Genomic DNA, 14705 nt, shown 5'->3' with positions numbered 1-14705 from the left:
CCTCATATTCAAAAATAGGCAATAATCATGCATCCTTGCAAAGTTATTGCTATGATTTAGTGAGTTAAGTTATGGAAGCACCTAGTACATGCCAAAGTGAAGAAGGTACTCAATATATCAGTTTCCTTTCCCAGGTTCCAAAAGAGTCATTTAACTCTCTGTTTGAAATGGGTTGAAAATAACTCATTTATCCATTGATCTATATCAATCCATCCATCCATTCATCCAGATAGGTGTACATTCAGTCAGCTTTTATTACTCACTGCCTTATTTATTAAGGTGATAGAGTGTTGGAGGAAGATGGGAAGAGCTTGGATTTTGGAGTTCATAGTATTTATGTTCTAATCGTGGCTCTAACTCTTACTAATGGTATGATCTTGGCAAGTCACTAAAACTCTTTGTGCTTCAGGCTCCTCACCTATCAGATGGGAACAATGATAGTATTTATGGTGTAGGATTGCTGTATTAAATGTATAATCTGTGTTAAGTGCTTAAAACAGTGTCTGGCACATAGTATATGACATATAAATGTCAACTATCAAATGTCAGACTCTGTCCTGGTAAAAAGCTACAACAGAGAGTAAGCCAGACTCACTTTCTGTCCTATAGTACTTAAAGTTAGTGGAGATCCCCATATGCTCTATGAAGCCATGAAAAGGCTTTAATCAAATCTGCTTGTTTCTTTTTGTTGTTGTTATTGTTGGTAAGGGTTTGAAAATCTTGAAAAAGAATACGATGAACATTTAGTTCTATTTATATCTTGCCAAATTGTCTCAGCAGTTTTGTTAATGTATATACACAATTAGATATAATTATATGCACATATAATTGTGAGTTCTGTTTTTGCATTTGCTTAAGTATTTTTGTGTATATTGTATAAAGTGTTTAGTGTGTATTGGCTATATATTTACTTTAATTTGCTCATGTGCTAATCTGTTATATAAATATTCTGCAGTATATGAAGGTATTTTGCAATTTTCTAGACATTTAAGATATATAAAATGTTTTGCTGCTTTTGAAGTCTTTGATTTGGTTATTACTGTACAAATGGAGTCATTCAAACTGAATGAACAGATTTATAGTTTTTATTATTTCTTAACCATTGTTTTCAAGAAAATTTAAATTAATTTATAATACCACAGTAGTATGTAACCATTAATTTTTGCTGCTTCTTAGAGTAGTTAGTGATACCTAAAATATTCCAGCTTGTATTTCTTAAATTTTAAGGGGATTGAGCATGCTTTTCTGTTTACTTATTTTCATCTTTCCCCTTTCTATGAAATATTTCTTCTGTTGATGTGTGGACTATGGATTGCTTAAGTTTTTTGCATATACCATACTGAGGGATAGGTAAAGGATGTAGGTGTATATAGCTTATATAAGAAGACTTTCTGGAAAAGTATGACTGTTCTTTTAAAACACTGAAGGACTGTTATCGGGAAGAACATTGCATGAGGCTCCCCAGGATTTGACAAGGATCAATAAGAGGAAGTTTCCAGGAGCAAATTCTAGGATGTATCTGAACATTTGCTTTAAAATTTATAGTACTGGTTCTCACCTGGAAAGAATCTTAGAATCAGAGAAAGTAGATTCGTGTGACTGGAACTAGGGAGAATGAGAAATAATAGAAAGACTGGAACACTGGAATTCTTATTAAGAGATTTCCAAATGTGAGGTGAGTTGCTTCTGAAAATACTGTCTTCCCTGGCTAACCATCTTCTCTACTGTATACCTGCCAAATCAGGTTAAATGACCACTTTCCTGGGTTTTAAGAGTTGGAGGAAATTGCAGTAAAACTCATCCCACCTCTGAGATCCTTTGAAATAAAAAATAGCATTTTATAGCCTATAACTTTTTCTTTATGTCATTGTCATGTTAGTGTATTATGTACAGTAAAAATAATGTTCCTTTTCCTCAGGCTATTTATGGAAGAAATCAGATGAGAAAATGGGTAGATTTGTGAAGCAGTAGATTTTCATACTTCATTTGAAAATTTCCTTTGTTTAATAAGTTTAAATTAAATTCAGTGTAGACGTATTAAAAACAGGGTTTTGAAATAGGAAAATGAGCAGGACATGGATAAGAGAGGGGCTTCCCTGGTGGCTCAGACTGTAAAGAAATCACCTGCAATGCAGGAGACACAGGTTTGATCCCTTGGTCAAGAAGACCCCTTGAAGAAAGGAATGGCAACCCACTCCAGTATTCTTGCCTGGAGAATTCCATGGACAGAGGAGCCTGGTGGGCTACAGAGCAGACATGACTGAGTGACTCACACTAACTATGGATAAGAGAGATAAGGACAGAGAAGATAGAGGTCAAAGTGACAGAGGAGAATAGAGTCAGGAAATTTGGGAAAGCAAACTACCACATATTTCTTTAACACACACACACACAGACACAGACACACACACACACACACACACACAAACCTAGGAGAGATTTCTATGATGTTAGAAAGGCTATTGAGCTAAGTTGTCGTCTAAAAGTTCAGGAAAACTTATTTTACCTTAAAAAAAAGTTGAGAAATGTACTGAAATCAAATCCTATGCAAAGTTATTATAAGATTAAAAAATGGAATAAGAAGAAAAATGTTTCTATAGGTAGTGAAAACATGCCATAGAGATATGCCTATACAGCAGATAAAAATTAAAAAAAAAAAAACATTAAAATTGGCTACTGAGGGTCTCTTGAGATTGCATATGAATTTTATGGTGGGTTTTCTATTTCTGCAAAAAACATCGCTGGGATTTTAGTAGGGATTGCATTGAATCTGTAGGTTGCTTTGAGTAAATTGACATCTTAAAAATATTAAATCTTCCAATCAATCCATGAACATGGGATGTTTCCATTTATTTGTGTCTAATTTCTTTCAGCAATGTTTCGTAATTTTTATTCAATCTTGACAAGGAAGGAAATATGCTACAATGTGAATGAATCTTGAAGACATTATAAGGCAAATACTATATGATTCCACTTATAAGAGGTACTTAGAGCAGTCAAAATGATAGAGACCAAAAGTATAGTAATGGTTGCCAGGAGATTAAGAGAGAGGGAAGAATGGGGATTTATAATTTAATAGGTATAGAGTTTCAGTTTTACAAGATGAAAAGAATTTTGGGGACAGATGGCTGTGATGGCCCCACAAAAATGTGAATGTATTTAATGTAACTGGACTGTACACTTAAAATGGTTAAGATGGTAAATTTTATGTTATGTGTAGTTTAAAAAAGTAAAAAGGGAAAAAATTGTGATTCCTTAAAATTTTAAACATATGTTCATATAAAATGCTAAATGATATGCATAAATCAAAATTATTTCTGTATAGTATGGTTATAGTTGATTTTGTTTCTTCTTTTGTGTCTATTGACATTTAAATATTTTCTACAACAATTGTATATTGCTTTATTAGTAGCTTTTTACAAAGAAATCTTGATTTAAGAGGCTTATTTTTTGATATCAGCAACCCTAGTGTGAGCAACTGGACACTGGCAACGTGGGCAGCTTTCCCATATCATGTTTGCAATGGTCTTGCTGAGGCTGTAGGGACAGTCACAGCAATGCTGGTCAGTCCAAACCATTATAATATATGACTTACTCTTTACTTAAAATGTGTGCAAAGCAGAACATGTTTTGGAACTGTGATCATTAGTATGGATAGGAATTATTAATGTGGTAATAATTAAGCTGACTTGTAAGACATAGTGGCTGAGCAGCTTAGTAAGTGCCCTGATGTATTTAAGAGCAAGCTCTATGAAAAGTCTATCATGACCCTGCACTAGAAGGCAGTAATAGGAGTCCCTGGATGGATGCTTTCACCATCTTTTGTGTGGCTTGTGGATTGACATGCAGACAAGAAGAGAGTTAGTGAATGCTAGCAGGACAAAAAAAAGGATCTTAAACCATAATTTATCAGTAATATGTAGAGATAAATTCCTAAGAGGAAATAAGGTCTAAGGAAATTACAGGAAATATTAAATCTGTGATTCTGTTTACGGTAGAAACGCAACCAACAAATTCCAGCTGTTTCTCTGTGGGTTATAGAAGTGTCACAGGCCTGTTTATAGTTACTGCATTGCAGACTGCAGCCTGGTTCTTATGGAATCCCACTGGTTTGGTTTTGGTTTACTCAGATTTGTCCAAAGAGGTATTTCCTATAGGCAATACATTTATGGAATGTAGCCCTGTACCAAATTTTTGTTCCTATAATATCTATTCTAGTTTCCTCCTCTTCCTGCTAACAGTTTGCCTCCCCAGAAATGTTAGTATATTTTTTTTTATTTAACAATTATGTAGCACTTGTACCATTACAGTGTTCTAAATACTTTTGAAGTATTAATTCTTCTAATTCCTCATGACAAATTTATGAGCTAAATAATACTTCTTAAACCAATGTAGAAAGCAAAAACCTTGAAGGACAAGAATTATAATTCGTCCACGTTAAAGTTAATAGTTTCTGTATGAAAAAATAAAATCCTGAGAAGCCAAAAGACAAGCTACAGTTTAGGAGAAGAAATTTGCCATGTGTGTAACTAGTAAAAGATTTGTATGTAGACTATGCAGATATTCATATAAGTCAATAAGGAAAGAAAAATGGTTTGTCTGAAAAAGAACAAAGGAAATGAAGAGGAAAGAACCAAAAGAAAAAAAAAAAAAAGTCTGTGAAAAGATGCTTAGTTGCTCCAGTTGGGAAAAAATACAACTTAAAGTAACCATGAGATTCCATTCTACCTCTATCTGGCAAAAGTTGCTTCTGACAGTAACAAAAATTGGTGAGAATATGGTAGAAGCAGAAATTGACATCAACCACATTGAAGAGCAATTTGGCAAAATCTAAGGCAGCTGACAACGTGCCTACTTTAAGACTCAGCAGTTCTTGTGCCTACTTTATGACTCAGCGGTTCTATCTCTGTATATATTATTGCAGGTAATCCATCCCATATGAGCAGAGAAATGTGTAAGGTTCTACTGAAGCATTGTGTACAATAGTAAGAAATTGGATACAATGGATCATTAATATGAAAAGACATAAATTGTGAAATATTCATACAGGCATGTGCCCAGTGGATAAAATGAATGAGCCAAGTCTATATGCACACATATGTATAGATCTTGAAATTAAAATGTTCAATCAAGTTGCGGTATACAGGTGAAAAATGCACAACATGATACTTTATAATGCCTGTGGTGAATTGTTCAAACAGACACATACATGTGTAATATGAGTGCAGTAACATGAGTAGAGAGATGCACAAGATCTAGGATGGTGGTTACTTCTGATGTAAATAAAAAGGGGAATAAAGTCAAGGAGAGATACAAAAGAGGCTTTGTAAGATTTTGTTTCATGAAAATATGAAGCAAATGTGCTAAGGTGTTATGAAAAATGTGAGTGGGTGAGAGCACATAAATATTTATGTTATTTTCTATACTTTTCTACTCCTGTACTTTTGGGCATATTTGAAATATTTCACAACAGTAAAATACAAAAGCTAAATTTAATAATTTAAAAACTAACAATAGTGGATAATACTCCTAAATTTCCTTTTAAGAATCTTTGGTGGTGTTGAGGGGGATTCCTTGGTCCAGTGGTTAGGACTCTGTGTTTCCACTGCAGGGAGCCTGGGTTCGATTCCTGGTTGCCAACTAAGATCCTGTATGCCACACGGTGTGGCACCCCCTCCCCCCAGAAAAAGGACATTGAGGAAAATAGTACTTGGAGAAGAATACTTCAGAAACAACCATAATTTAAAAACATCTTTGGGAAGCTTTGCTATGATATTGAGATAAACTCATTCAAAAACTTTTATGTTATATGGATGCTTGGTGCATGCGTGTTAAGTCTCTTCAGTCGTGTCTGACTCTCTGTGACCCTATGGACTGTAGTCCTCCAGGCTCCTCTGCACATGGCACCAGGTAAGAATACTGGAGTGGGTTGCCATGCCCTCCTCCAAGGAATCTTCCTGACCTAGGGATCCAAACCCTTGTCTCATGTCTATTGCATTGGCAGGTGGGTTCTTTACCATTAGCGCCACCGGGGAAGCTCTTTGTAAAGTTTTGTATTCAGTTTTTACCAGCTTACAAAATAATACATTTTGTAATTCTCCAATGTTTTTGTTGTCTCTGCAAGATATTTATTTAGGTTTCTAGGTTTTTCCCCAAACTATTTTGAATTTAAAAGCACAGTTTTCTGGGTCTAGTCGTCATTGTATCAAGAAGATGGTGTGCTAAGAGAGTTTTCCACTATTCTGGAGAGCCACCTTCATGGTCTAATAGGGATATCCACCAGTGTGTGTGTGTGTGTGTGTGTGTGTGTAAGGGGATAGAACTAACATGTGAAAATTTAAAAAGATTAATGGATTTTGGGTTTCTGATGTATAAACATCTAAATTTATTTTCAGAAGTCTGTAGTTGGTAAGTCCATGTTTCTACCATTAGAGATAGTATAGCAACAAGACAGGTATACATTTCTACTTATGCATATATATACAAAACTTTTTAGTAAGTTGATTCATATTTCCAATTATATGAAGAAATCATTGTGTGATTTAAAGAATGCTTTTGTAACATAAAGCCATATTCTAATATGTTCATATCTTACATTTGAATCTTGTGGTTCTCTGGATAACATAGAAAGTCCCTAAATCGAAACATTACAAGCTAATGTGACTGAGGTGAAACCTAGGGTAGTTGTCAGTTAACCTTAGATAAATGGTGAATTGTGACCTGCCCTTACTGGTTAGCCTTGCTTTGATTGTTTCTTATAAAAGCTTCCATGTCCTCCAAGAGTCACATAACCAGAGCAATAGGATGTTTGCCCGAGTTGTTTTTTAGGAACTTGGAGTCAGCTGTGTCCACTTCCAGCCTGAGATCACTGAGATGGGTTAAGACCTCCGATCCTCTGTCTGGGCATGTGCAAATATCAACTCTGTGACCTTTTGATGTCAGAGGGCCAGAATCTTCACCCTCATAGCAGGCTAGTGCTGCTATTTTCTGAGTACGTCTCCGGCAAAGAAGCCTGTGGCTTGGTTCCATCTGCTCAGAACAACAACCGCCTCCCCTTTTTCGTATCTGCAATTACCTTTCCCCATGCTGCTCCCCATGCCTCAGTTTTTACCCCTTAAATATCCCCAGCCCCTCGCCTTCAGGGAAACAGATCTGAGACTTTTCCCCTGTCTCCTGACTTGGCTGCTTTGGGAAGAAGCCCTTCCTCTGCTGCAAACCACATTGTCTCAGTGTTTGACTTGCTGTGCACCAGGCAAATAAACAAACTCTTATTATTCCCAAAGAGTCATATATTCATTCATTCAGCAAATGTTGAGTGCCGACTATATTTTAAGTGATGGGGCTGTAACAGTCAAGAAGTAGTCTGTTATTCTAGTATGCAAGGAGGTAATGATCATGGGGAAGAAAGCAGTTGGATGGATTTGAGACATCTAAAATTTGTGATTTATGGAAAGGAGGAAATTGGAGGCAGTAAGTTTTATAGTTTAATTAGTTAATGAACTGACTGTACTGCCTCTTCCTTGAGGTACATGAGCTTTTCATTGTGGCATGTGGGGTCTTCTCTCTAGTTGCAATGTACAGGCTTCTCATTGCAGTGCTTAGGTTTCTCTAGTTGTGGTACACGGACTCTAGTTGTGGTGCATAGGCTCAGTAGTCCTGAGGCATGTAGGATCTTAGTTCCCCTACCAAAGATTGAACCTGTGTCTCCTGCACTGGAAGGCAGACTCTTAACCACTGGACCACCAGGGAAGTCCCTGGAGGCAGTAAGTTTTTAATCAATTATTGCCATAGACCATGTGTGATGAATCAAAGGCCTGGATAGTGATAGTAACAGTGGGACTAGAGGAATAAAGCTTAACTTTTGAAAAGTTGATTCTTCAGTACAATTATATTTAAATTATAAGAAATGATAAGACAAAGTTCCAGATTTAGCCAAGGATTTGAGTTCAGGCAAAGTGGAATATTAGGTTTATGGGGAAAATGGAGGTTGAATCATCCATGGGCAAGTTGTGTTTACAGGGGTAATATTGCAGCTGAGTGGAAATATTCTGTGGTAACCAGAAAAGGAGAACTGAAGCAAGATTAGGACTAGAAATATGAATTTGGGTATCATCTGCATAGCAATAACAAGATTCCTTAAGTGCATAAAAGAAAATGAAGACTATTGGGACTAGAAGGAAAAAGTTAAAGAATTAATAAAAGAAACAGAAATGGCAAAAGAGATATTAAAAATCCAAGAAGGTATTGTATCATAGGAGTTAAATACAGGATAGATCCACAGCGTCAAATATTGCCCAGAAAGCAAGTAGGATGAGGACTGTAGAAAGAATATTGGGTCTATCAAGTGGTCACTGTAGACCCTTGAGACTGGGTAACAAAAGGTGTTGATGACCAAGTCAGATTTCAGAGGCTCAAGCAGTAATGATAGATTGTAAACAGATAAATAACATAGTAACAAAAAGGTGTAAGGATGTCTGGAAAACTTATTTTTTCAATAGAATACTTGCTTCCAGTTGACAATAATAGGGAAGATATTGATGAGGAGGCAGATTTAAGAAGCATCAGGGGTAGACAGCATGGTGCCTCCTGTCAAATTTCTTTTTCTCTAAACTCATCAGTCTCCTGTTCTCAGTATCAATGTTGATTTTGTCAGCCCCCTAATGAAAGACCTCTCTGGGTTCCTCATTGCCAGTGGAAATGCAATACCCTTAGCAGAGCTCATGAGGTGCCTCATCCTTTGGTTCTAACCTCCCTTTTCCATTTCATCTTTTGCTACTCAAGACACAGGAGATTTCAGATTCTTTCCAGACTGGGTTTTGTACACCTTGATCTTTCTGCCTGGAAGATCCTTCTTCCCATCTTTCACATGGAAGATTCTGACTCATCCTTCAACACCTGGCTCAAGTGTCACCTCATTTTTGAACCCTTTGTGACTCCCCAGGCCCTGTGCAGGTCTCCCTCTTTGGTGCTTCAGCTGGAAGTTATTCATTCATATTTTTGTCTCAGCATCCTGCACTGTAATTCATAAATTTCCGTAACTGTGTTCTCCATTAGACAATGTGGTCTCTGAATACAATGACTTTCTTTTTTATTGTTGTAATCCCCATGACTGGCACACAACAAACTCTTGTTAAAAGCATAGGAATGAATGAGTATTCATGTAAAGAGATTTGCCTTGAGGTATATTGGATGAAAGTGAAGAAGCATCTTAGTGCTAAGTGAAATAAGCCAGACATAGGAATACAGATACTGTGTGATCTCACTTATGTGTGGAATCTAAAAAAAGTTGAACCCATAGAACCAGAGTGTAGAATGCTGGTTGCCAGGGGATATGGTGTGGGGGAAATGAGGAGATACTGGTCAAAGGGAATAAACTGTCAGCTAAAAGATGAAAACTTATGAGGTCTAATGTACAATATGGTAGTTATAGGTAATAATACTATATCAAATACTCAAAACAAATAAGTGTTCTAACCACATACACAGAAATGATAACTGTGAGGTGATAGATCCATTGATTGACTTGATTTTGGTAATCATTTCATAATGCATACATATTTTAAAATCATCACATTGTTCTCCTTAAAAAATTCTACTATACAAACTAAATATATGTGATTCTTATTTGTTAGTTATATCTCAAAAACATTGGGAGGGGGGAAGCTATATGAATTTGAGCAGGTTAATTTTTCTGAATCTGAGTTTCCTTTTGATCAAAGGAGAATAATACTTACCTTATAATGTGCTTGTGAAGATAAAATCTATAAGATATAGATCAATTAATGACCAGCATTTATTAATAGTTTCCTTAATGATTAATAATTAAAAACTTTATTAATTAATGAAATAATTACCATTTATTATAACAATTATTAATAATTATTTATTGATTATTTCCAAATCTTACCTTCATGGCATGGATTTCTTACTGGTTACTCTGTGGTCTTGAATTTGGCTGCAACTTTAGTCTCTAAAGAGAATTCGGGTTGTTTTATAAGTTAAATTTTTATGTTAAGAAATTTAAACTCAAGTCTTCCTAAATGGTGTAATCTGATTAACAGTAACCATTTGGCATCAAGTGAATTCAACAGAAAAGTAGAATTAAATATATGAGTTGGTTTATTAAGTTCACAATTAAGTCTGAATTGTTTTATGAGTTCCTGGAGGAGGCCCCTAGCTTCGGGGCCAGATCCAAGGACACCCTTCTTGTCTTAGCTCAGGATTGTGTTGCCCTGAGTGACTTAAATCAGCTCTTTCCATTTTTTTTAGCAAAATTTTTGTGGTTCATAAAAACATGTGCTTACAGATTTTGTTTTTTCTTTTTGCATAGATAAAGGAAAGGATTCTACATCAGATTTAGATCAAGAGATAGATTTTCAGAAGAAAATGATGGGTATGTCCTCTGGGAGTAGTGGAATGCAGTGATGTTTGGTCTCTGACTGATCGAGTTTAAGGCATTTGTGAACACGTCCACTCCCACACCCACACAAATACACAAACAGTGGTCACACTTCAGCTCCAGACACTGCATTTCTCTCCAGTCTCATATCCAGAGTGCATCCGATGTTTTCCATAAAGTGAAATAAATCCCTCTCTTTTGCTCAGTGGTGAAAAGCTTATATAAATACTAAAACTTCAAATATTCCCCTGAGTTTTTGTTGGCAAGTCTGCAGCTATGGGTTTGTTTAGATATTGACATGTATTTTCTGTGCATATCTTTCAGGCCACTTGGGTGAGCTCAGTGGTGATAAATTCATTTGTCTTGAAAATGTACCCTACTAACCATTATAACACTCTGTTTATTAACACTTAAATAATTGATACCCTGATTGGAAAGGTTCCAGGTTCAAAGTACCACTTCTATTCTTTCAACATATATCATTTTGGTGATATCTATCTGTCTATATATCTTAGGAAATCTTGGCCAGGATATGACTTTAATAGTCATTGAGCAGAAAACATGGGTGTGAAGAATCCTCTAATTCAAGACATTTAATCTTGGGTTGTGGTGTTCCCATGACAGAATATCTTTCAGTACTTAGAAGTGAGAAATTTTATTGTATATTAAATTGGGATAGTTAACATTATTGAGCCATAATTAATGTGTGTAGTGAAAAGTCTTTATCATAATGGAGAAGAAAAGGAAGGCAATATTTTTAGAGGCAGTAATCAATGCCTGGGCTTTCCAGGTGGCTCAGTGCTAAGAATCTGCCTGCAAGTGCAGGAGACGCAGGTTTGATACCTAGGTCAGATGATCCCCTGGAGAAGAAAATGGCAGCCTACTCCAGTATTCTTGCCTGGGAAAACCCATGGACAGAGGAGCCTGGTGGGCTACAGTCCATGAGGTCACAAAAAGTCCAACAAAGGTCAGATTTAGTGACCAAAACAACAACAACAACAATCGATGCCTGGTGTATGGTAGGCACTTCTTAGATGGTTGTAAAACAAGTGGATGTATAAATAGGATTAACTACATTCCTAGTGAAATGTAATCCTACCTTCATTAAAAAATTCTATTAGATCCTTATATAAAAATTTATGATTGAGCACAACTGTTCATATGTAGTCTTTCAGAGACTTCATTAATTCAATCTTTTTCTTTTTATCTGTTAGATGGCAATGAAAGAAGTATGGTTAAAATATTGATACTGTATTTATCCTTTTTTTAAATAGTGGAAGAAATCCATCTTTGACAAATTCCCATAGAATCTACTGATCTGAGATTAACTCTAGCTATGTCTAAAAGAGCTGAATAGAAGCCCATGAATATTAAATATTTCTACATTTCCAGTAGTTCTTCCATATTGATGAAGCATTAATACTTTAATACTTCAATATATGCTGCTAATAATTCACTATAGCTAACTCTTTTAAAAAATCCCTTTTAACCTATATTATTACTTAACTAAAAAAAATTTGCTATTTTAACAGCTAACAGTTCTAAAATTCTTCATATATTATGAATTATGAGTGTTGAGTTGTCTATGAGGATCCAAGATTTTTTTTTCCTGTGTTCACTATCTTAACAGAAAGCCAAAAGACAGTATATTTCATTAATGAAGTGGGTCCCCTTCCCTTAAGACCTAATAGAGGAAAAAGGACATCAAATAAGCTTTTGGGTCTGAGAAGTCCAATTCTAAGTTATAGTGAAAAGAAAACAGAGGTAAAGGACTTGGATGAATTTAGATACTAGTCTTTGTATGTCTCCATTTGCTCTGATTAGTAAGCCACAGTGCAAGTAACTAAATGGTTAAGGTTTTTTTTTTAGACCAGTGGTTGTGCCTATTAATTCTGATGTGCCTTAAATATAATGCTTTCTTTTAAAATAGATTCACTAGTTTATTTTTTGTTTCAAGGAATAATTTAGCATATCTGTGTCTATCTTAACCTCATATACTATTCCTGAGATCTAAAAAACCACTTTGTAAAAGACATTATGCTCAAAACTGCAGTAATATTATATTGTCACTATTAAATTTGTCAAGTGCTCAATACCACATTTGAAGCTCGGTTAATACAAAAGCTCATTTTATACCTAATCTTTCTTCTCTGAGGGACTCTCTGTCAAAAAGTTCATAGGGGAAGAAATAGGAATTTCAACTCTATGGTGGGTTTTTAAACAAGGGGACCTGAGTGAATATTCTTATTGCTTACAGGGCAACTCAAGTTGTTTCACATTGGCAACATTCTGTCAAAACTAGGCACAAGGAGAGTTAAAGAAACATATTTTTGTCATTATCAGTTGCTTTCAAAGAGGGCTATATGAGAAAAAATATTGTGTTCTTTAAGTATAAATGTGCATCTGTTTTTTTGTCTGTTCCTAGGTTTAAGGAAGAAATGACCAGCAAGTGGTTACAGCTCTTTGAAGGAAGTGGAGTCCCGTATGGCCCAATTAACAACATGAAGAATGTGTTTGCAGAGCCCCAGGTTTGTTTTTGAAATTTGTAGTATGTTTTGGTTAAAAACACAAGAATTTATCTCTTTTTTTTCTATCCAGACTGATTCATATAAATGTACATTAGCCATTGATCTTGAAAAGTCATATCACATGATTTTTTACTGTGTTCATTGGAAGGACTGATGCTGAGGCTGAAACTCCAATACTTTGGCCACCTCATGCAAGGAGTTGACTCATTGGAAAAGACCCTGATGCTGGGAGGGATTGGGGGCAGGAGGAGAAGGGGACGACAGAGGATGAGACGGCTGGATGGCATCACCAACTCGATGGCCATGAGTTTGAGTAAAGTCCGGGTGTTGGTGATGGACAGGGAGGCCTGGTGTGCTGCGATTCATGGGGTCGCAAAGAGTCGGACACGACTGAGTGACTGAACTAGGTTAAATTATGCATCTAAAATAAAAAAATAATCAGAATTTGGAACTGGCTGTCTACAATTATACCTTTATATCAATTAGATCTAACATATTTCTCCAGCAGTCACTACATGACATTTTCAAGGTCAGGGCATTTGTTTTTTCCTGAAAAATGGAATAAGAACAATCGAGAGTTGGGGTCAGGCGCTCAGAGATCATTCCCTGCAGGAGGAGGCAGGAGTAAGAGATGTGTGCTTCTCACAGTCACAGCCCCCCCCACCACATGGCTGTTTTATTTATTTAGTTATTTTTAATTTTTTTTTCATATGGCTATTTTAAAATGGACTGAGAAGTCGTCATTAATTTTGCTGATTAGAGACATCTATATGCTTTGAATAATGTGCAATATTCATGAAGAATAAATTAATTGAATAGAGATTCATACTGTACATTGTTTACAGACTCCTTGAGTTTCAGGAATTGGGATCATCTGAAAAAATATTTCTTCTATAACACAGTTCAAATGATTATTTTGAGATAAGGTCAGAATAATAAGTTTTGATGTTATTTAATCAGCCTTACTACAAGCAATTTACCATTGCTCAAATTCACATATTAATCCCATAATATAGAGGAGCTCCTTTCTTCTCTGAAACTTTCACTGTGATTATTCATGTATTTTGTCAGCTTCCAACATTTCAAAATGATAGTCTTTCTCTTCATTTTTTTCATTTTTATAATGGTAGATTTTTCTTGAAATAAATTGCTGAAAATGGAATACACTTTTTAAGGGAGAAAACTGACCTAACTAACTTTGGTACCTTTATCTTACACAAATATCTGTTTAAAGGAAAATTGAAATGTATTCAAATCAATGATTTCAGTATTTACTGGAGGGAAAAAAACAAAGGTGATTAACGCAGGAATTCTGCTCTGTGCTATTTTTTTGGCCAGATGATGATTACGGAAATGCTTTGTTCCTAGTGAAAGAATGGTCAATAAGAATTGGAGGAAAGGGGGTCCTCTTGATACGGACTGAGTCTTTGTGAAGGGGTCCCCACTACACTACATCGGTGGTGAACGCTGCTGATTCCTTGTGATGAAGTAACAGTGTGTATACCCTGAATGTAAGAGACCAGAGGGCCAGTTATCTCACTTCATAAGTTTGAATGAGGCCAAGCTTTGGCTTTAAGCTGTTTTTGGGGAATGGGTGGGTTTTACCATTATTCCCCTGCTTACAAGTAGAACTGAGGTGTGTAGGACTTCCTGTTTAACTCAATTTGAGGGCACATTTCTCTAGAGATAATCCGTGAGAGTTCTTCCACCAGCATTTCTGTTGGTTCCACCTGTGTTTCATTAGGAATAAAAGCACCAAATCAGTCATGTTATTTTAA

General features: G+C 35.8%; 1 protein-coding gene across 4 annotated transcripts in view; it reads left to right on the top strand.

The window, feature by feature from the left end:
- SUGCT (succinyl-CoA:glutarate-CoA transferase) overlaps positions 1–14705 on the top strand; it is a 742548-nt gene that overhangs the window by 313307 nt on the left and 414536 nt on the right. For all 4 annotated transcript variants that reach the window (XR_006268585.1, XM_043463531.1, XM_043463532.1 and 1 more), the window contains exon 12: positions 12825–12927. Coding sequence is in view for 3 of the 4 variants with exons in the window: in XM_043463531.1 (XP_043319466.1) it covers positions 12825–12927 (103 nt within the window). In the remaining variant the exon portion in view is untranslated. The remainder of the gene's footprint in view (positions 1–12824; positions 12928–14705) is intronic.

This window comes from Cervus canadensis, chromosome 3 (assembly GCF_019320065.1).
Source record: "Cervus canadensis isolate Bull #8, Minnesota chromosome 3, ASM1932006v1, whole genome shotgun sequence".
Taxonomy (NCBI): domain Eukaryota; kingdom Metazoa; phylum Chordata; class Mammalia; order Artiodactyla; family Cervidae; genus Cervus; species Cervus canadensis.
Note: the sequence above shows the minus strand (reverse complement) of the source record. Positions and strands in the feature narration are given on the sequence as shown.